The 20508-nt window shown below is 39.0% G+C and overlaps 1 protein-coding gene and 2 long non-coding RNA genes across 3 annotated transcripts in view; 2 read left to right on the top strand and 1 right to left on the bottom strand.

Moving 5' to 3' along the window:
* Positions 1 to 20508, bottom strand: part of LOC116662763 — a 59672-nt gene that overhangs the window by 29000 nt on the left and 10164 nt on the right. The gene's annotated exons all lie outside the window — the stretch shown is intronic.
* On the top strand, positions 1139 to 10956 carry LOC116662764. The gene is made up of 3 exons (XR_004318785.1): positions 1139 to 1389; positions 4930 to 4993; positions 10128 to 10956. It is a non-coding gene; the product is annotated as an uncharacterized LOC116662764 (long non-coding RNA).
* SPINK1 (serine peptidase inhibitor Kazal type 1) lies at positions 13318 to 19769 on the top strand. The gene is made up of 4 exons (XM_006191582.3): positions 13318 to 13471; positions 15041 to 15072; positions 16577 to 16683; positions 19640 to 19769. The coding sequence occupies exons 1-4, from the start codon at positions 13417 to 13419 to the stop codon at positions 19683 to 19685; spliced, it is 240 nt and encodes a 79-aa protein (XP_006191644.1). The 5' UTR covers positions 13318 to 13416; the 3' UTR covers positions 19686 to 19769.

Genomic DNA, 20508 nt, shown 5'->3' with positions numbered 1-20508 from the left:
GACTTTCTGATAAATACTGGTTTCTGATAACTTTCAGATCATACTTCTGAACTTGGTGATAAATTAAAGAATTCTAATGGAAAACCTGGTGGCTTCATAAAACTGTTAACAGAAGGTCAAGATCAACAAGAATTAGTTACATAGGGCTGAATGATAATTTTTATGACTTTTTTCCTGAAATATTACTGGCTTTAATCTTTGTTCCAGATACAAGGAAACCTTTCCCCTTAAGCTAATTATGGCTTAAAGCAATTAGGTAAATTACACCTCTGTAAGCAGAATTGAAACTGTCTTTTCTCTCTACCTGATACCTCAACAATTTAGAAACTGTTAATTATTTTCATGGCAATACAGTTATTTGCATAAGTTTAGCAAGAATCTGTTTTCCTTATAACAGGACATAACTGGAAATATTGGTCATATTACCATGGCTTTGACTGTAATGTCTTATTTGAGAATGTGCATAGAATCAGATAAGACCAGACAGCTTTAAATAACTAAAGTGGATTTTATGGAGCCATAAAGCCTGTTGGAAAAACAGCCTGGCACATTGCTTACTGGGTTCCCAGAAACCTTACTAGGTAAATAAGAAAGGTTACTTTCCGGCAGGTGCAGGAACCTCAAAAGATTTTGAGAACCTTGAGAAGAGAGGAACTCACCCAAATCTGTAGAAGTTGCAGGTGAAATCTGATAAGTCCTTGGCATGGCTCTCCAGGACTTAAGAGATCTTTTAAAAGTTCAATCTGAGATTCCTTATGAAAAGTTCTAGCAATTAAAAAGAGCCTATATGATCAATTACACTTATGTAAATAATCAGACCAAGTTTATTAAAAGACAGAATTATTTTGCAAACAAATTAGTCTTATATATAATCCTTTAATTTTCTTGTAAGGTTAGTGATTATGTCTCATCTTTCTTTTTGGGGGGGTGGGATTAGGTTTGTTTGTTTATTTGTTTGTTTTAATGGAGGTACTGGGGATTGAACCCAGGACCTCGCACATACTAGGCAGGCACTCTACCACTGAGCTATACCCTCCCCCACCAAACAAATCAGTCTTAATTTGGCTATATTTGGTAGAAATGAGGGTAATTTTAAAGAGAAGAAAATTATGTTTCAGTGGATATTAAATTCTAGTTTTAATTGTCTTTGAGAGTTTATCTGCCTATGGCTTACTTCCTAGGTAGTTTCTTATTCCTATGTTGTATTATTGTAAAGTTTAATTGAATTATTGAAAGGACATTCTGAGCTTATTTCTGAAGATTATCACATTAATCAATCTTTGGATGAAGACCAGATGCCCCACAACCTGCAACCAGGAGATTATGTGCACTGGAAAAGGCATCATTTAAAGGAATGTCTTCCACCCAGATAAAAGGACCCCTTATCAGGTACTCTTAACTAACTCACGAACAGCAAAACTGAAGGGAATTGACTCATGGATTCAAATTTTTCACTTAAAAAGGCCCCTGCACTGGACTGGTTTATAGAGAGGACTGATGACCTCAAACTCACATTGAAGCAACATCCATACCAGGATGAGAAGATAACATCAAAAATAGACAGCTATCCCAAGGTGTTGGACCTGAACTGTACGACCATTTAGACTGCTTTCTTGACTTTTTGGAGAAAGATAGAGAGAAAGAGAGAGAGAAAGGAGACAGCATGCCGTAGAGCTATCGGAGCCAAACTGAAATTACCCCCAATGGCAAAACCTAGAACGATTTGATGAACAAAATAAATAGCATATAGTATTGGATTATAATCAAAATATAACATAAATATCCTTGAGACTTTGTACTTATTTATATCAGTATTTAGACTGTTGGGGCTCAGGGCAGGTCATCCCAAAATATGCCATAATGGCAAATTGATTGTTTTGAATTACAGTTACTTAAGAAATGGCCATTCAAGAAGAACACTTTGACCCTCCTCTGTCTCCCTGAAAGCAGGAAATAATCTCCCATGTGAAAGGTGCATTTCCAGCATCTGGAAGTAGAAGGACACCCTTATCACCAGAGATAGGGAATTTGGGCCGAGAAGCCTATGTAAATAAACCTCGTTACTTATTTACCACCCCAAGCCCAAGCTCTGTTTAGATTCTTCACTAATTGGGTACCCAAGACCTAAGTTTCTTTGTCTTGTCAATTCTTCACAAATTTATTGTTTCTTTGCCTAAAAAGTATAAAAGCTGCCTACTTTGGCCATCTCTTAGGTTCCATTTCTATGAGACCTCCATGTACATAAATTTTGTTTCTTTTTCTCTTGTGTCAATTTTATTATTGGTCCAGGCATAAGAACTCAAAAGGGACAGAGGGGGAGATTTCTCCCTCCCTGACAGTACTGATTTAAACTAATTATAGGATACACGAATGAAAAAATATGAGAGAAGAAACAAATATTCCTTATAGAGGAATTCAATATAATTTATATAGATTATTCCCCTTCAAAAAAGATCAAACTTCTCTTCTCCCTGTTGTGGGCTGCACTTAATGACTTTGTTCCAAATAATAGACTATGAAAAGGGGGTAAAAGATAACTTTGTAGTTGAGGAAATTGGCAGGCACTGCCTGAACCAGGTGACCATGTTCAACATCACGAGCAGTAAGTCATGTTAGTAGCATGTACCCACAATATGCAGTATGTGGTGAGAAGGGTATCTCTGTGATGCTTTCCCTAAAATCCACAGCTCCAGTCTGACCATGAGAAACATACAAACGAACCCAAACCGAGGGACATTCTAAAAAATACCTGGCTAGTCCTCCACAAAGCATGGGCAGGAATAAACCAGGTATACTAACAAGGAATAACTGAGGAACTGTCTCAGACCAGAGGAGATCAAGGAAACATGAGTAGTAAATGTAATGGAGTATCCTGGACAAGACCCTGGGACAGGAAAAGGACATCAGCAGAAGAAAGTCGTGAAATCTGAATAAAGTCTATAAAGTTCAGTTAATAGAAACAATCCAGTGCTGTTTCTTAGTTTTGACAAATGTATCAAGATAATGTAACAACAGGGAAAGCCAGATGAGGGGTACACACGGACTTTGTACTGTCGTTTCAACATTTCCTTATGTCTACAACTATCCTAAAATAAAAAGTTTGCTTAAAGAAATAGCAGGATGTATTGGGAACAGTGAGGAGACTCTTTCAATGAGTTGATCATGGTCTGAATTAGGGATGTCTCCACAGAGAGACACAGGGTCAGAAGAGAACAGAGTCAAGATTTGGAAACTTGGTTCAACATGGCTTGGTAACTGTGTTAGGGGACAAAGGAAACTGGTAGGACAGAGAGGGGAAAGAAATTACATTTTTTTTGTTTATTTTGTTTTTGTTTTTTTGTTTGGTTTGGCTTTTTGTTTGTTTTTTGTTTTTAACTGAAGTACAGTCAGTTACAATGTGTCAATTTCTAGTGTAGAGCACACAGTCCCAGTCATGCATACACATACATATATTCAGTTTCATATTCTTTTTCAAAAAGGTTACTACAAGATACTGAATATAGTTCCCTGTGCTATACAGAAGAAATTTTTTTTAAATCTGTTTTTATATATAGTGGCTAAAATTTGCAAATCTCAAACTCCCAAATTAATCCCTTCCTACCCCTTTTCCCCAGAAATTACACTGTTGATGAGTGGATAAACCAAGTTATAATCTAGGTCCCATACTTCTTTAGAACCATTAGTTGCACAGCATGCAGCAAACAGGAGAGCCCATATAAAAGGAGACCCGGGAATAACCCAGGCATGAAGCAGAGTGATAGAACAGAAACAGAAAGAAGGATGTGGCTAATTGGTGGTTGATTAGATCAAGGGCCACGGGAGATAGGAATCAAGGGTTTGAAGCCTAGGATTTGAAATAATGATGATGGTGCTCTCAGGAGAACAGAAATAGGGAAAAGGCAGGTTGACAGGAAAGATGATCAGGTGTGTTTGGTAAAGTGTTTGAAATGATGTCAGGGCATCAATGGAAAAGTTCCATGGTAGAATGAAGCCAGGTAAAGTCTAGAGACATAAACCATGTACGCAGAGATGTGGAAAAGACTAAGTAAAGGTTATTTGAATTAGCAAGAATGAATTCATTAATAAAATGTGAGAGGTTAGTTTGAGAGTAGTAGGACCAGAAGCCAGAATCTACTCCAACTGTTTTCATTTCCTTCACATTCTCTCCTTCTTCCTGTGCTTGTTCCATACCTACCCTACGTTTCCTTATTTGAAAAGTGGTTAGTTATGTATTGATCTTGTGTCCCTAGATACATGTATCTACCATTAGCTATAGCTTTTTCCTTTGGTTTCCATGTATCACAAGAACATTTTCTTCTCTTCCGGTAAGCATTTACATTTTTCAAGTGGAATGTTTCCTCCTCTCTTACCTGAGCATTTAGTTAATTACTGCTGGAGAGGAATCAATTCCAGGCTGGGAGAAGAGCAATGCTGCAGAAAAGTGAGACTCGGGGCTCTATCAACGAGGAAACGTGGATGGGAGGTGGTCACAACCACTCTGGGCCCAACAGAGGCGGTCTCCAACACTGATGGCTTGCCTCTTTTTAAAAAAAGTTAGTGCAAGAGCAGTTCAGAAGTTTCCTATAAGTTGGAGATAGATTTTACCAATCATAGAAAAGAGAAAGGGTGAGAAGTTGGCCCCAAGTTTGAGGTGAGCTAGCGTGGAGGCAGCAGTAGTAACAGTAACCATTTACTCAGCCTTTAGCATCATGATCTGAGCTATGAGCTTCACATGCATTAACCTCTTTATTCTTCACAACTCCATGTAGGTATAGGTCCACAGTCCCAAATTCATAATTCCAAACCAAACAGAGTTATGAAAATCAAAAGTTTATTTTTTTTTTTGCTTTACTTTGTAACTTATGTGACAGTAAAATCTGTCAAGAGATGATTTCAGGCTATTTATTTTCTTTATGTGTTTTGCTGCAGGATTACTAGTGGGCTTGACTCGAGGGTGCTGCTCCAGACACCACTGAGCTTTCTGTAATGAACAGTAAGTGCATCATAATGACTCTCCTAAAATTAAATAAAAATTCTGAACTCCAAAACTCATCTGGCAGTCAGGGGTTTTGGAGAAAAAATTGTGAAAACTGAGGGTGATAGATGTGAAGTTTAGCTCAAAGCCACACAGGCAGAGATTTGAAATGAGGTCTGTCATTCTCCAAAGACCAGAATCTCAATCTTTACGTAACATTCTGGAAATGCGATTATCTTAAGAGCTGGCACCAGAATTTATCTTAGCAGAAAAACTGTCTTCATCGGGAAAAGAATTTGCTGGGTGTGTATCTTAAGGATCTAGGTGTCATTTGGTCCTGTTTTAACCAAGGAAGGAAGTTGGTAGTTTTGTTCTTGAGTAGAGGGGGTAGAAAAGAGAAGGAGCAACCAAACACTTGTGGATTAGGCTTCTGTTTGGGAGAAAATGGCCAAGAAAGACACCCGAGTAAGGCTGGTTCTAAAGGCCTATGTGTTGTTTTGCAGCATTTTGTCGTCTGGTGTGTGATGTGATTCCCTCTACCCTTCCTTTGCAAACTTATGCAAGTTGACTAAGCCCACAAGGCTTAGCGTGAATGGATTAGCCCCGTTTTATCAGGTGCTTCTAGACTGAACAGTGTGCTTGTCTCTGGAGACAGGGGGAAGAAAAGAAGTCATGACCTCCAGGAGTTTAGTCTAGCAGGAGAGAGAAGAAAAATGAAAAATTAGAATTTGCAGTGTAATGTTCTATAATAGACGTGTGCATAAGTGCAGGGTTTGCAGAGAAAAGCGAGCAACTCTTTCCGCCTAGCAGAGCACCATTAATCTAGCTATGTATCCACAGTGGCAGCCAAAGCAGGAAGACTATTCACACGACACTGAAAGGTGCTTCTTTAATAACTGTTATTTAGAAATATCCTGCTAGGATTCCCAGTGCTGGAAGAAATTTCCTCTTGAGTTCAGAGGGCCTTTTGATCTAAGAAGTCCTTTATCCAAAAATACGATTGTCTGGAAAGTTGCTAAGAGAGTAAATCTCAAAAGTTCTTACTACAAAGAAAAAAAAATGTGCAAACTTATATGGTGACACATGGTAACCAGACTTACTGTGGTGATCATTTTGCAATGTATAAAAATGTGAAATCATTGTGTTGTACACCTGGAACTAATATAATGTTGTATGTTACTTACACTGCAGTAGAAAAAAGATTATCTCAATTGTTATTCTTCCTTTACTACCCAACGCTAAATACTTATCACTTGCCTTTCATGTGTTGAATACTGGAAGGCTCTATTAGAGGGTTTGTGACATTGTTTTCTTGCTATTCTGGTAAATGATTTAAGGAACTAATCTTTTGAATCTGCAGAAAAGAGTGTTCAGAATGGGCCTGATAGTTGTATTCAGAAATTCATATTTAAGTACATTATTTCCAATCTTAAAATCTTTTTGACCCCGTGTCCACTTTCAGGAACAGCCCTATCTCCTACTCTATTAAATGCAAAACTTCTTGAGATGTCATTCTCTTTGTCTCCATTTTTCTCACATTCTGCTCACTTTTTAACTTACTTTAAATGGAATTTACATATCCCTTCTACCAGCACCTAACACATAATGAATTTACAGAAGTATTTGGTGAATGAAAGATTATACCAGTTATAAAATTTCAATGTGCTAAGGAAGTGGTGAGATTTTCCCCAGATGAACTGATAGTCTGAGTGTCAGCCAAAGGACAGCCTTTTTTTTTTTTTTTGAAAAAAGAAACTTAGAATCCTATGAGGGGGGTAAAGATTCAGGTAAATTTTGTGTGGCAAAGGAAACAGAAGTATAACTTTGAGTTGGAAGGTAACCAACAAGACTTTAGACATCACTGTGTCTAGCTTAGTGCATAGAGTGAGAGGGAGGTAGCAGTCCCACAGGCCACTGCAGTGGTTAAACCACCCTGGAGTAGCGTTCCTGGTAACCCCCTTTAAAAAGCACACAGACAAAATGGAACCATCTGGAGGAAGAAAAATGTGAAGCAATACCAAATGAGTAGTTGATGGACTGGGTTATCTCACGGAAGAGAGTATTTAAAGTGGACTACAGTCAGTATTAACAAATATTTGAAGGCGGATTATGGGGATAATAAAGCAGAACTGATCTGAGGTCAAGCAGGAAGATAAGTGGAGGGAAATTCCAGAAGAACAGGTTTCAGCCCCACAGAAGAAACTGCAGATCCCTATCTGTCACCTGAAGTGTTTAAGCATTGGCTAGATTCCCATGGGTAGAGAGACGAGATTTAAACGTCAGCGTGAGAGATGGAACAGGTGTTCCTTACCCTTCCCAATCCATGAGGAAGATGGTTATTCTCAGGAACAATTACAAACCCTTAAAACACATATTGAGATAATCAGCTGACATTTACTTTGCCTTAAAACTTTGTTAAAAAAAAAAGTATTCATGCTCCTTAACTATGAGACTTTGATGATGATGATGTTAAAAAACCAGTTGACTGGAACACTGAGAAGTACGTAAGATCAGTCCCTCACTGATGCCTAAGCACCAAGGTTTTATCTCCACGGCCTTCAACATTCTTTGACTATTAAAAAAAAAGCCCAAGAAAGAGAAGAATATTTCAACTCCAGTTAGATGCTCAGTGGTATCAGTTAAAGACCTATTTCAATGAGACCAAAGTAGCGTGAGAGATGGGTCAGGGTGGATTTCCCTCAGCTATAGGATGGGTCTTTACAAAGTCATGAAACATTACCCAAGAACAAAAACAAGACATAACAGAGTGGAAGACTGCCATCAACTGTGCATATAGAAAACAAAGGTATGCATCTGTGAGGGGCAAGCAGGTGTTCGTTACATAGGGAGAAAAACACATTACATAAAAAATTCAGTCTGGTATCTAAGCAAGGATAGACAGAAGAGAAGAGGATACAAAAACTTACCCACAATGGTTTCTGGCCAATGGTTTCTGATAAGAGTGACACTGCATTGTGATGGGGGAAATGGTAGTTTCAATAACTGAAAATGGGCTGCTGTCCACAACAAACACATGAAAATAGATCGAATCTTGATGCCTAGTTACATCATCCACAAAAATTAATTACCATGGATTGTAGAGCTTCTAGAATTGTATAGAATATCTTCATAATCTTGGGGCAGGTGAAATGTTCTTAAACAGGAAACCAAAAAAAAAAAAAAAAATCCAAAACAAAACCCCACTAACAATAAAGGAAAAGATCATTAAATTAGATTCTGGTAAAATAAAGGACCTTTGTTCATCACAAGATATCACTGAGAGGCTGAAAATATTATACACTCAGTAGGAGAAAATACTTGTATATCTAAAGGAAACTGAAGCTAGTAGAGTAAAGAGACCTTGCAAATCATACAGGTTGTTGGTGGCAATATTAAATTAGGAAACTAGGAACCGAGGCCTCTTGAAGTTTAAGCTAGTGCTCTAACCATGACACTAAGCTCAAATGCACAAGTAACTACTTCAAAGCGAGAAGTGGTGGGACATCAAGAAGTGTATTAGGAAGAACGAACGAGATTTTAAGCCAGATATCAGATATACATTATACACACATATATATCTACACATATACATATACACACAGATACATAGATATACATGTGAATATATATAGACATATATATGGTAGTATTTGATCTCTATGACCAGAAAAACTGAAATTTCTGTGCCTCGGTTTTCTACTTGTAAAATGGAAATAATAATGCTGTTGGGTTTTTTAACAATGGAAATAAGAAATACCACAGTGCCTGGCATAAAAGTTTTGAAAATTTTCAGCCACGGTAGTTATAATTATACTGATGATGATGATTTAATTTTTAAAATTATTAAGTGATGGCTTTACGAATGGCTGTGAAAGATAAAAAGAGGACAGAGAATCATTACTGGTTGAATCAAGCATCCCAGATATTTTAGCCAAGCTTTAGAGAATGGGTACAATTAAAATCATCAGAGCCTGTATGGAGAATAAGCAGTAAAAGGAAAAGAAGGGATCATTTAAGAAAAGTCATAAAGGCTGGGTAAAGAAGATGTGGTATATTTATACAATGGAATACTATTCAGCCATAAAAACCAACAACATAACACCATTTGCAGCAACATGGATGTTCCTATAGAATGTCATTCTAAGTGAAGTAAGCCAGAAAGAGAAAGAAAAATACCATATGAGATGGCTCATATGTGGAATCAAAAAAAAAAAAAAAAAAAAAAGAACATAAATACAAACCAGAAACAGACTCATAGATATAGAATACAAACTTGTAGTTGCCAAAGGGGTGGGGGGTGGGAAGAGACAGACTGAGATTTCAAAATGTAGAATAGATAAACAAGATTATACTGTATAGCACAGGGAAATATATACAAGATCTTGTGGTACCTCACAGTGAAAAAACAGTGACAATGAATATATGTATGCTTATGTATAACTGAAAAATTGTGCTCTACACTGGAATTTGATACAACATTGTAAAATGACTATAACGCAATAAAAAAATGTTAAAAAAAAAAGAGTCATAAAGGTCCCTGAATAATAAAAAATAAGATTAAAGAGTTAAGATGCAGCTAAGTCAAAGAAGTCTTCAAATGTCAGGCTAAATATACTAGACTGTATCTCCAGTTTCTGTCGTTTTTCTTATTAGTCAAATCTTGGGCATAAGGTGTGAAAATCAACAGATGCCCAACCAATACTGCCATTCCAGCAAGTATTATCAGCACCCATTAGAATAGTTGTCTTACAGTCTGTTACCGCTCTTTATTCAGGTGAATAATTAGTCCTTGAAACAAAGGGGAATAGGTCATAATAAATTTGCTTGAGTTCTTGATGGATGATATGCATAGAGATATGTACACAGAGAGGTAGAAAGAAGGAAGGAGAGATTTACACAAGACTAGGCCATGTAAATACATTAAGTATGACTAATAGTTTAGCTCAGTAGCAGAGTTGTTCCAGCCAATGCCCAACCATCCCCCAGGGCAAGCAGTATTTATTCTGTCAAGACACTGATGACATGAAACCTAAATGTATTATCCATTATTCCCATGCATGGCAGGAATAGTTATATTATTACCAGCTAGAAATTATTATTCTGGGGGAAATGGAAGATAATATTTTTGTACAATATTTATTTACTTTTATAGGTTTATGATCACTCCAAACAAATATATTCGGATATGCATTTTCATAGCTGAGGAAAATGCTTTACCCAGAGCCACATCACAGTTGAAATGGCAGATCTGTCCCTGGAGCCAGGTTTGTCGCTCCACGTTCTCTTCAATTTGTTGCCTCTGAAGAGCCATTTCCCATCACAATTTTAGGACCAGTTTCTAACTAGAATTTTATCCACATTTTATAACAATTAAAAAAAAAACATGATTGCATGGGATCCACAGGATCTCACCACACACAGTGAAATGTTTTTCAAACTGCAAGTCAGGATTGAGGAACCATGAGAGAGGACAGAATAAAAAGTACCAAGAATCATCACATATAATAAGGTTAAGTTTTATGTCTTAACAATCTTATTCGTCTACACATATGTACACATACACTAGGCCATAACACAAAATTTATTTTTTACTTTGGGTCCACAGTCAAAAAGTTTAACAAGCACTGTTTTAGAAGGAGCCCAGACTTCGGCATCAGATGGATCTAAACCCGAATGTTTTACTGCTGCTATTATTATCTAAAGATTTCCTGCCACAAGATCCCAGTCAATTCCCTCTCCTCAGACTACTTGCGAAACCAAAGAAAAAATTTTTTTTCAAATATTAACCTCCCCGCTCCTTTACAGTGGCTACCAGAACCTTCCTATTAGCAACAAAACTACCACTTAAATTATGATTTGAGATGAAAAGGGAAAAAACTCCATATGGGCAGAAATCATATCAATTTCCCTAGCACTGAAGCCAGAGCTTTTCAATAGTAGGGACTCAATGAATATTTGGATTATAGCAATGGTTGAATAAATAAAAGACTGAAGGAACCAATGAATGACCACAGTAGGCACTGGAGACACAGAGATGAACAAGGTGTAAATCTGGGTCTTCAAGAAAACCAGTGTACACGTGTATTACTCAAGTCATGTTTTCAGTAAATACTGACTTAGATCCTACTATTTTCCAGACACTTTACTAGCCACTACAAACAACACACCCATGTTTGCTCCCTAAAGGTAAAGATGCATTCCATAATAATCATACAAACAGCTATGGGATGAAATTTAAATGCAATGCAGGGTATCATGAAATAACACAAAGGCAAGGCCTCATCTAGATGCAGAAGAGGATGAGGGACGGTTCCGAAAAGCAGCTCCCAGAGAAAATCCGATGTAGCCTGAGTCTTCGGGATTAAAACCTGGATGCTTTTTTTCCCTCCATGAAGAAGGAACAGAGCAATGACCAACTGCAGCCCCACAGGTGAAGCAAGGAGGAAACTGGTGGGGGGTAAAGCTAGAGAGGTAGAAAGGAGCCAAATCATGAGGAGCCCAGACCCCTCCTGAGGGCTGTGGGCCTTGGGAAACTGGAGAGTGCTGTGACCACATTTACACTCTAGAAAGATCACTGGACCGTCCTACGGAGAGTAGTTTGAGAAAGAAATACTAGCAGATGTTGTTGGGAGAGTACTTAAAGGAAATTTTAGAAAACCAAGGTGGAAATGATGGCATCATCTTAGACATGACAGTGTACGGTGACAAGAAGTATCCGGAACTGAGGTCACTTTGGACCCAGATTCAAGAAGAGAACTTGGGAAGGGAAATTAAGAAGGAAATTACTTAAGAAGGAAAGATGGTGCATGGTAACGGCTGAGGGGGTATCAGGGAGAAGACTCAGGTTTCGGCTTGACCAACCAGTTGGAAGGAAGAGAAGCAACGGGGAGACTGAAGAGAAAAATATTTGTGGTGATTGATTAAAACAGTTACATGGAACAGAGTCAGTCTGAAGTGCCTGGAGGATGTCCAGACTGTCAAGAAGGCGCTTAATATCTGGTCTGAAGATCAGAGGAGAGAGCTAGGAAAAAGATACATGTATTTTGGAAATAAATAAATGTGTGCATAAATATGTATCATCTGATATCTTTTATAATTATTTGATTACTTTTTCATGGCCTGTCTCCCCCAACCAAAATGCAATGGAAACTCCACAAGGGCAGGAGCTGTCATTTTTATTCACTATTACATCCCAAGAGGTGAGGACAGTTCTTGGCACACGGTAAGACCTGGGAGAGTCTAGGATTTTACCCTCTTTGGAAGCTGACAGGTCAGCCTGCCACAGTTAAAGGGATGCCAGCAGAAGACACAGCCTCCTGAGTCAGAGGAATGAGATGCAACCATTCAATAGCATGCCAGAGTGTCAGCATTCGCTCTGGTTCTCGAGAACCGGTCTCCACAGGGGCACTGAGGAAGGCTCAGGGTACCTGCGCAGGAAGGCCAGTGTGTCATAAGGGAAGGAGGCCAAGCTTTTAAAAATTCCCTATCTTTTTAAAAGGGCACTAGGCCCGCCTGAACTTTGCCCTGGTGAGAGATTATCTTACTATAGCCAACGGTAAACAAACCTCCCCTTTACTTCAGGCTTTCTAAGGCTGTTTATTGTCCAAAGGCTCTTGAGAAGATTGATTGAAACACAGGCAGTCAGTGTCTTTACCCACAAGACGGGCAGAAACACGAGAGAGAGTGAAGAATTGCCTCCCCAAGCAACACATGGCGAACCCAATGTGTATTTTGAATGAAAGATTAACACTCTGAGGGAGGCCCTAGTATTATTTCTGTTCTTAGATAAACAAACTGAGGCACAGCTGAAGTGAACTTCTTGTAAAAGAACCTGGAACTATTAGTTGTCTCTAGTGAGCCCACGCCAGCCCCCGAGCACACATACTCGTTAGGGAACTGAGTCCTCCCTGTCTCTAACCTGTCCCTCTGTTAGCCACTTCGGGCTTTGTGAATGGGTGATAGAAAAAGAGAGAAATGAGACAGAGAATAAAAAAGGGGGGCTTAAGAGTGGAGAAGGTTTTTTAGATTTCCACACCTGTTCATACATCCAGAACTACAGAGTACAAGGAACTCTGAGTTCACCTTACAGATGAGAAAACCAGGCCTCGAGGGAAACAAAGGGGGCCTTTCAGTGGTCACAGAGGAAGTTAGCCGGAGAACCAACTAACTAACCAAGAGTGATCTCTTCCTGACAGTCCTTACCTGGCACATCTCTGGCCCGGCTATTCCTCTTACCTTTCTGACACAGGTGACATGCCCCAAACCTGGGGGCAGGCTAGGCTACAGAGTCAATCAATAACCAAGGGGATCTGGGCCGCAGGGCAGCAGGTGGAGCCTGGCATCCTATCCAGCCTATATGACCCCTCCAGTCTCAGGGTTCTGGAGACAAGTGGCAAGTTTAGTGCAGTTTTCGACTGAGCTCTGGACATAGAACTTCAGCCATGAAGATAGCAAGCATCTTTCTTCTCAGTGCCTTGGCCCTGTTGAGTTCATCTGGTAGGTGTCTTGGCATATTTTTCTAATTTGTGTGAGACCTTTTTGACCTGTTACTTTACTGAGCACATTACCTTCTAGATTTAGAGTCTAATCTTGGTCAGCTCTTTTGATCCTAATAAGATGAAATAAGACCAGTGGATGAAAATTTTACATAGAAAGAGGGATTGTAACATCACACAAGGAAAACAATGTTACTAGTGAGAAGTGCCCAGAGGTGAAATGGTTTTCCCCAGGCAATAAGCCTGACCCTTTGTCAGAGATACGGCAGAAAAAAGAAGGGATTATTTCAATCTCAAGTACCTTTTTAACTCTGTAAATGGTTAAGGCCAGTTTACAAATTTTAAGTTCTCATGGAGCCACATAAATAGATAACAATGGTTTACTAAAGGCAGAGTTTGATTCAAAATTTTGACCTACAGATTATTTCCAGAAAAATATTCTTGAATAGATGGTGTGTGTATATCCCCCAAATGGCTTGACAACGTTGACAAAATGAACCCACAGGATAGAGATCAGCTTCCTTTTTGCCACTGGAAATGATGAACACTTTTAACTTCTTATCAGATCCAGCAAACACACCTGCTGACAGGCAAATCGGCACTTTAAGAAGACAAGCAATATTGTTTGTTGTATTCGCTAAATATTTATGGGAGCAATAGTCCCTTTTCCCCATCTCATGTGTATTTATTAATACAGATGGACACCTGTAGTGACCACCTGCTCATCCATTTTCAGACTCAACTAGATTCTGAAATTCTGTGGGGACCTTCTTCTCCAAGCCCATAGGTGTCTCATTATTTTTCAAGACATTTAGCTAGGAAGAACTACCTCCTTACCCGGATCACCTCAGAGATTGTTAATATCAAAACCAAATCTCACCAGCATTTCTTCCTTTGGATACTATCAGATTAGTTCCCCTTCCCTGAAATGAGCTCACCCACAATCACCATTCTCTACATGATGTCAGCAAGACCTGCTATTTTCTGGGGAATGAAGTGTGGCAACTTTAAGCATCTAGTATAAATTCAAGAAATGTGAATTGTACTAATAGTGTAATGCAATGGAGGGAAAGAGCTCCATTTTGTAACATTTCTTACGAAAGAAGACATGTGTAATTGCTAAAAGTTAGTTTTGCATCAGAACACCTGGTTAATGCTAGTGGTAACTGTTTCACAGCTAGTTATACAAACTCTCCATAGTTTCATCTATAAACTGAGATCAAGATACTTTTAACTTTCCACATTACTAACTGTGAGATTAACAGTCTGGTAACTGGTCATTACTAGTGGGCATTCAGAAGACATTTGCTCGGCGCCTGATACATTTCAAGCAGTAAGTACATCATTTCTATTTTCAAGCAAATGGAAATTGAGATACTTTGGTCACAATCAAATTTTTGCATAATTTTTTGAGGTTTCAGCATGCAGGGAGTAGACACCAATGAGATGTCCTTGAAAAAAAGGCAAAATAAGAAGGGGTGGGTAGTGGCCAGCAGAGAATTCACAGATTTAAATGGAAGCAGAAAATTCTGAATGACCCAACCTCACCTGTCTGATTTACGTTTTCTAGGTAACACTAATGCTAACTTCCTGGGAAGAGAGGTAAATACAATTTTGTAATTTCTTATCTCTGGGGCTAGGACTGTTTGTTCCAACCAAAGCACAGTCTGTCACTTTTTACTTTAGCCTGAACTTAATACGAGGAGTATAAATGCTGGTAAGGCTTAACCTATAAATGTGGGTAATAACTGTAGTTCCCCCACAGGCGTTTACGCTGAAGGACAAATTCACCAATACCTAAACAGTTTCTATGCAGTCAAATAATGCTTGTTGTAAAGGGGTTTTTATATATACGAGGGCACTCTGGTAGGGCAAGGATGTTCAGTGGAAGCCTTCTTAATATCACTCCACGTTGCCCTTCCTCCTTACAGCCAGTTTGACTACATTGGCATAAATTTCTCCCCATCAACAAGATGGAGCACTAATTTATAATGAGCAAAAATAGTAATAAACTCGGTTCTTTCTCTAGAAGTATATTCTGTATCTAACTTTTCCATTTTTCTTGAAATTACCATTTATAATGTAAATTTCAGTAACGTTGGAGACCAAAGGAAGAAGTGTCCCTCTCTCATAACATTTATATCTAGTGGGAAGGCAGATGACAAACCAAAAGTACGAGTAAAATAAATTATTATATTTGTGACGTGTTCTAAAGAAGTTCTGGTACCATTAGAAACCTAGCTTAGTTAGATCAGGGAAGGTGCCCTAAGTCGGTGAGCTTTATTTTCAGCCATGAAGGATAAGTGGGTGTTACCAATATATCACCAGCGGGGAGAAGCAGTAGCATGAGGCGGTTAGGAGCTAAAGCTCAGGACCTAGACTGCCTGGGCTTGAGTCCCGGATCCAGGAATCATCAGGTGTGTGGCCCTGGAGGATTCAGTCTTTCTGTGTCTCACTGTCTTCACCAGAAGAAGAGTACAGTACAACGCTCCCAGAACAGTTGTACAGTTTAAATATAACACAAAAAAGCACTTAGGACAGTGTCTGGCCTCTAACAGGCTGTCGATAATTACTAATTCTTACCGATGGTAGAGGAAACAGGCTGTGCAAAGACTGCAAGGGTGGAAGGAAGCACCTTGCGTCTTTAAGTGATCTGGAGAAGACCAGGGAGGTGGGACTACCGTGTGCTGGGAGGAACATGCCCGCCAGCGTGGCTGACCAGACGGACGGGAGCCAGCCCCTGCAGTAATTGTCAACTTGAACATTAACCCACTCGCCTCATTCACACCTCACAACACTGTGGGCCAGATGGGTGGGGGAAAAGACAGCATCATTGCCATTCTGCAGATGAAGTGACTGTGGTTCAGACACGCCAACAGATTTATCAATGTCACACAACTTGTAAATAGCAGAGGCATTACTTTAAACCAGGGTTTCTGACTCCAAATCTCGGATTCTTCCTCTTGGAACACTCAGTATCACTCTCCCAATTATCATCATGCTTCCATCTTTAAATCGATCGACTCCAGGAAGGTTTTAGAGATTTTGCTATGAAGTCAAAGAAGGAAGAATGATAGAAAATGATTCTGTTTCATTCCATTTTTAGGCTAAATGTAGCAATGAAGTGAGTGGATGTTCCAAGATTTATAACCCTGTCTGTGGGACTGATGGAGTTACTTATTCTAATGAATGCATGTTATGTATTGAAAATACGTGAGTATACACTTTAATTTCTTTTAAAATATATATTTTAAGCTAGATGTATTCCAATATTTACATATATTATTCCTCTAAGCCCCAGTGAATATACCAATAACATTAATCTTACCATGAGAGAAACAAAATATCTAGTTTTCTTCAAAACAATTCTTGATCTCTTTTTCTCCTTATTACATATCTGTTATGATCATATATAGAGGTGTGAGAGTGTGTGTGTGTACTTGGATAGAAAATAGTATTTACTATGTCAATCATTGTGTGAAGCACTTAATTTTCACAATGACTCTATGAGGTAAATAATTCCAGGCTTATTATACACAGGAAGAAATTGAAACACAGTTTAAATAACTTGCTCAAGATCACCCAGCAATGAGTGGCAGATTAGGGACAGAATCCTTGCTCTTTTTCCACTACCAGACTAAGCATTTCTGAGATCCAGGAGAAAATCTAACAAGTGGTGTCTCCCAGCTTGCGTACACTCAAGGCTGCCACCGTGTGGCCGATGGTGGTATAAGCAACTTTTGAAAGAACTAATTCTGCCTGCTGGGATTTGGAGAAGTCTGGAGGCTTTCTCTAGGCCATAAAGGAGAGAGACGCATTCCAGTAGGAAGGAAAAACTGAACAAAAGTGAGAAAGGAATTAATGGTATGGTATGGTATCAAAGATGCTAAGGAAAGGACAATGGAACAGAGGACGGAAAGCGTTTGAATGGTTCTCACGATTTTTAAAAAATCATTTCTATGATAAAAACCTAAGTAAGCTTTCATAGCAGACAGTAGGTAGTCTGGATTTTTTTTTTAACCCATACACCCAAAATACCTTTAAACTTCAAACATTTTCCTTGGTGACAGCAATGACTGTGTTTCCTAAAGCCCTCAAGTATGCAAACCCAAATTATCTGGATTAGGGACCAGAAACGTACTTTTACAACACGTTAGTGTATGGATGTGAGAGCCAGCCTCAGTGGAGTTTCTGACCTAACAGTAGGTGGGCAGGTGATGGAAACCAGACTCAGGTACTCAGAGACATAGATTCGCTACAGATTTTCTATCTTAGCCAGCTACTGAACACTTACGTGCCAAGCATTCTGCTATCTCCTCTGCTTTCTTTGTGGCTATAACTAAGAAAATAGTACAAATAAGGTAGCTTCTTGGAACTTATGACAAATGCCATCAAATGAGATGTGAGCAACATGACACAGCAGTGAAGGAGACACACAGATTGCTTGCTACTGAAAGGGTTAAGAAAGGATTCATGAAAAGGATGTCATTTAAACAGGGGTCTGCATTTTGATAGTATCACAAAAACATCCCAGGTTAAATAAAGGTGTAGAATGGTCAAAACCAATAAGAGATTCCACAAGTGACCCAGAGAACTCTAAGTTATCCTGGAAATGACTTGGTATTAAGACTTTGATTTAGGCTCAAATAACTACATACATTTCCACTACTCCACTGCTTAAATTTCCTACACCATGAACCCTCTTTCTGTCTGCTTTAAATCATTTCAGAAAATCCTCAGTACTTAACAAGAATTGTGGAAAGATGTCCCCAGGGAGAGAAATCTAATATCCTAAACTTTAAGGCCCCCCAAACATTAGGTGTTTTGCTTTTTAAAAATTTTCCACATTAAAGACTTGTAAAAGGAACCTGAAACCACTTGTTAATTTTCTCATGGCCTATGTTGTTGACATTAAAGTCAAACATTTCCATCTAAGGGGAGGAGAAAGCAACAGAACAGCCTTGAGACTTGGGCAACTTCCAAGTGCCAAGATCAAAAGGCCCAATACATAGAGTGAAACATTGGAAAATATGAGCACAGAGCTGGGACGCCCTGTTTCCTTATCCTTTAAAACCTACCAGCCCTACCAGCTCCTTCTGTTCTTTCAAACATATGTAAATATGTGAGCAATATTTGAATAACAGAAAATGTAACTTCTCTTCCTATATTTCCCTGATAAGAGAACAGGCCTAGTGAGAAAATGTGGCTTTTTCAAATGCAACATATTGTCAAATGTATCATCTTGCCTTTCTCTCTACTGCCTATTAAAAGCTCCAAATAATATAGTAAACTAGAGCCAGGCTCTGCCGCTAGCTGTTGGGTTCTGAGACGGGACAAACAAGGGCCTGCATCACCTTGATCCTTATGTACTTGACAGATATATTCAGCGAGGGCTTTTTTCTTAATTCTTCTGTGTCTTCTTAGGGGATCTATACTGACAAATTCTTTTCTGTAGACGAGCATTTTCCCGTAGAAATTTCTGCAGTGATGGAAATGCCGTCCAACATAGAGGCCTCTCGCCATGACACTAGCACTTAAATGTGGCTACTACAACTAAAAAGCTGGATTTTTAATATTAATTAAGTTTAACTAATTTAAAGTTAAATAGCTATATGTGGATACTGCCAGCTAGCATAAACAGCACGGACGCAGAAAATAGGTCAACCTGTGAGCTCTGTTTAGTTGTTAACTATAGCAGGTATCATATGGGGTAGGGATAAGATATCCTTTTGCAACATCTCACAGATGTGAATATCCACAGTTCTAAGGCAAAAGATAAATCAATTAGAGGCTCCTGAAGTACCCTGGGCACCGGCTAAGATGGAAATCTGGTGGCTAGGACGACGACGCCAGAAGCAAAAGAAGCAACCATAAATTAAAGATGAATTTCAGAGGGTTATTACAATGCCCCACTAGATCTGGAAACTCTGCAAGGAGAGCATTTTCCCCTTCTGTTGTATTCCTAGTGTATGTAATGGTTCTCTATCAGTTATTTGATGAGCTAATGAATAAGTGAATAAGTAAATGAATAAGAGAAATCGAAATGGGAATAAACCTCAAACTTCTCTATTTTACATAAAGCTGATCTTTTATCCTTGTCTTTCTCCCATAGTCACATTTTTGTCAGCAAAGTTTAAGCTGATTTTTTTTTTTCCATTCTCTTCTACAGGAAGCGCCAGGATCCTGTCCTCATTAAAAAATCTGGGCCTTGCTGAGAACCAAGGTTCTGAAATCCCGTCAGAATACTATGACGTGTGGCTGGTGTGACTGTTGAATAAATACTTCCTGTTGCATCTAAATACTTACTGTTGCTCCCATATGCTTTTACGATTTTACCTCAAAGGCATGTTTGATTGTACTGAGGACAGAGAATGGAGGCAAACTCAGAATAAACCAAGTTTTCCAAAACACAGCAATCCGATAGTTTTGGACAGGGTTTCCTTCACAATGTTTTTCCCTTCCCCATCTTCCTGACATTCTGAGGACTCTGTTGCAGGGAATGTGATTGCAGATATTAAGTGACAGCACACAACTGATCATGAATACATGATATCCCATGAGGACTGGACTGGCATTTTAAGAAATAGCTGGGAAACTCTCAGTCCAGGAACATGCTGCCCAACACCTTTCACCAACTGAAATAATCCCTTTAGGTTTCCTTGGGATTTAATTGAGCATCTGTTGTGCCTGGCACTGGTCTAGGTACAGAGACATATGATTTCAAAATGTTACCTGTCTGGTAGAATAGAGTTTAGTCTTAAGGTTTTCCATGTATCTCAGAACGTAGATTTCAGGTTAGACACAATTTTCTCAAAGAGGCTCTGAATCATTGAGGAAACGAAAAAAGCTACATTTTCTCAACTATGCTGTGGAGGAGCCTCTGCATTCAGTCTTCATTTTCCCCCAGCAGAGGCCACTCCCCAGTAGTTACCGAGATGAGTAGCAATGGTATAGAGCTGCCCGCTCTCCCTGGTAGTCTGAGGATTGCATCTAGGGCTTGACCTGGAGATCTGCCTCTTTGAGCCTGACAGGTTTGTG

The sequence above is a fragment of the Camelus ferus genome, chromosome 3 (assembly GCF_009834535.1).
Source record: "Camelus ferus isolate YT-003-E chromosome 3, BCGSAC_Cfer_1.0, whole genome shotgun sequence".
In the NCBI taxonomy this organism is placed as follows: Eukaryota; Metazoa; Chordata; class Mammalia; order Artiodactyla; family Camelidae; genus Camelus; species Camelus ferus.
Note: the sequence above shows the minus strand (reverse complement) of the source record. Positions and strands in the feature narration are given on the sequence as shown.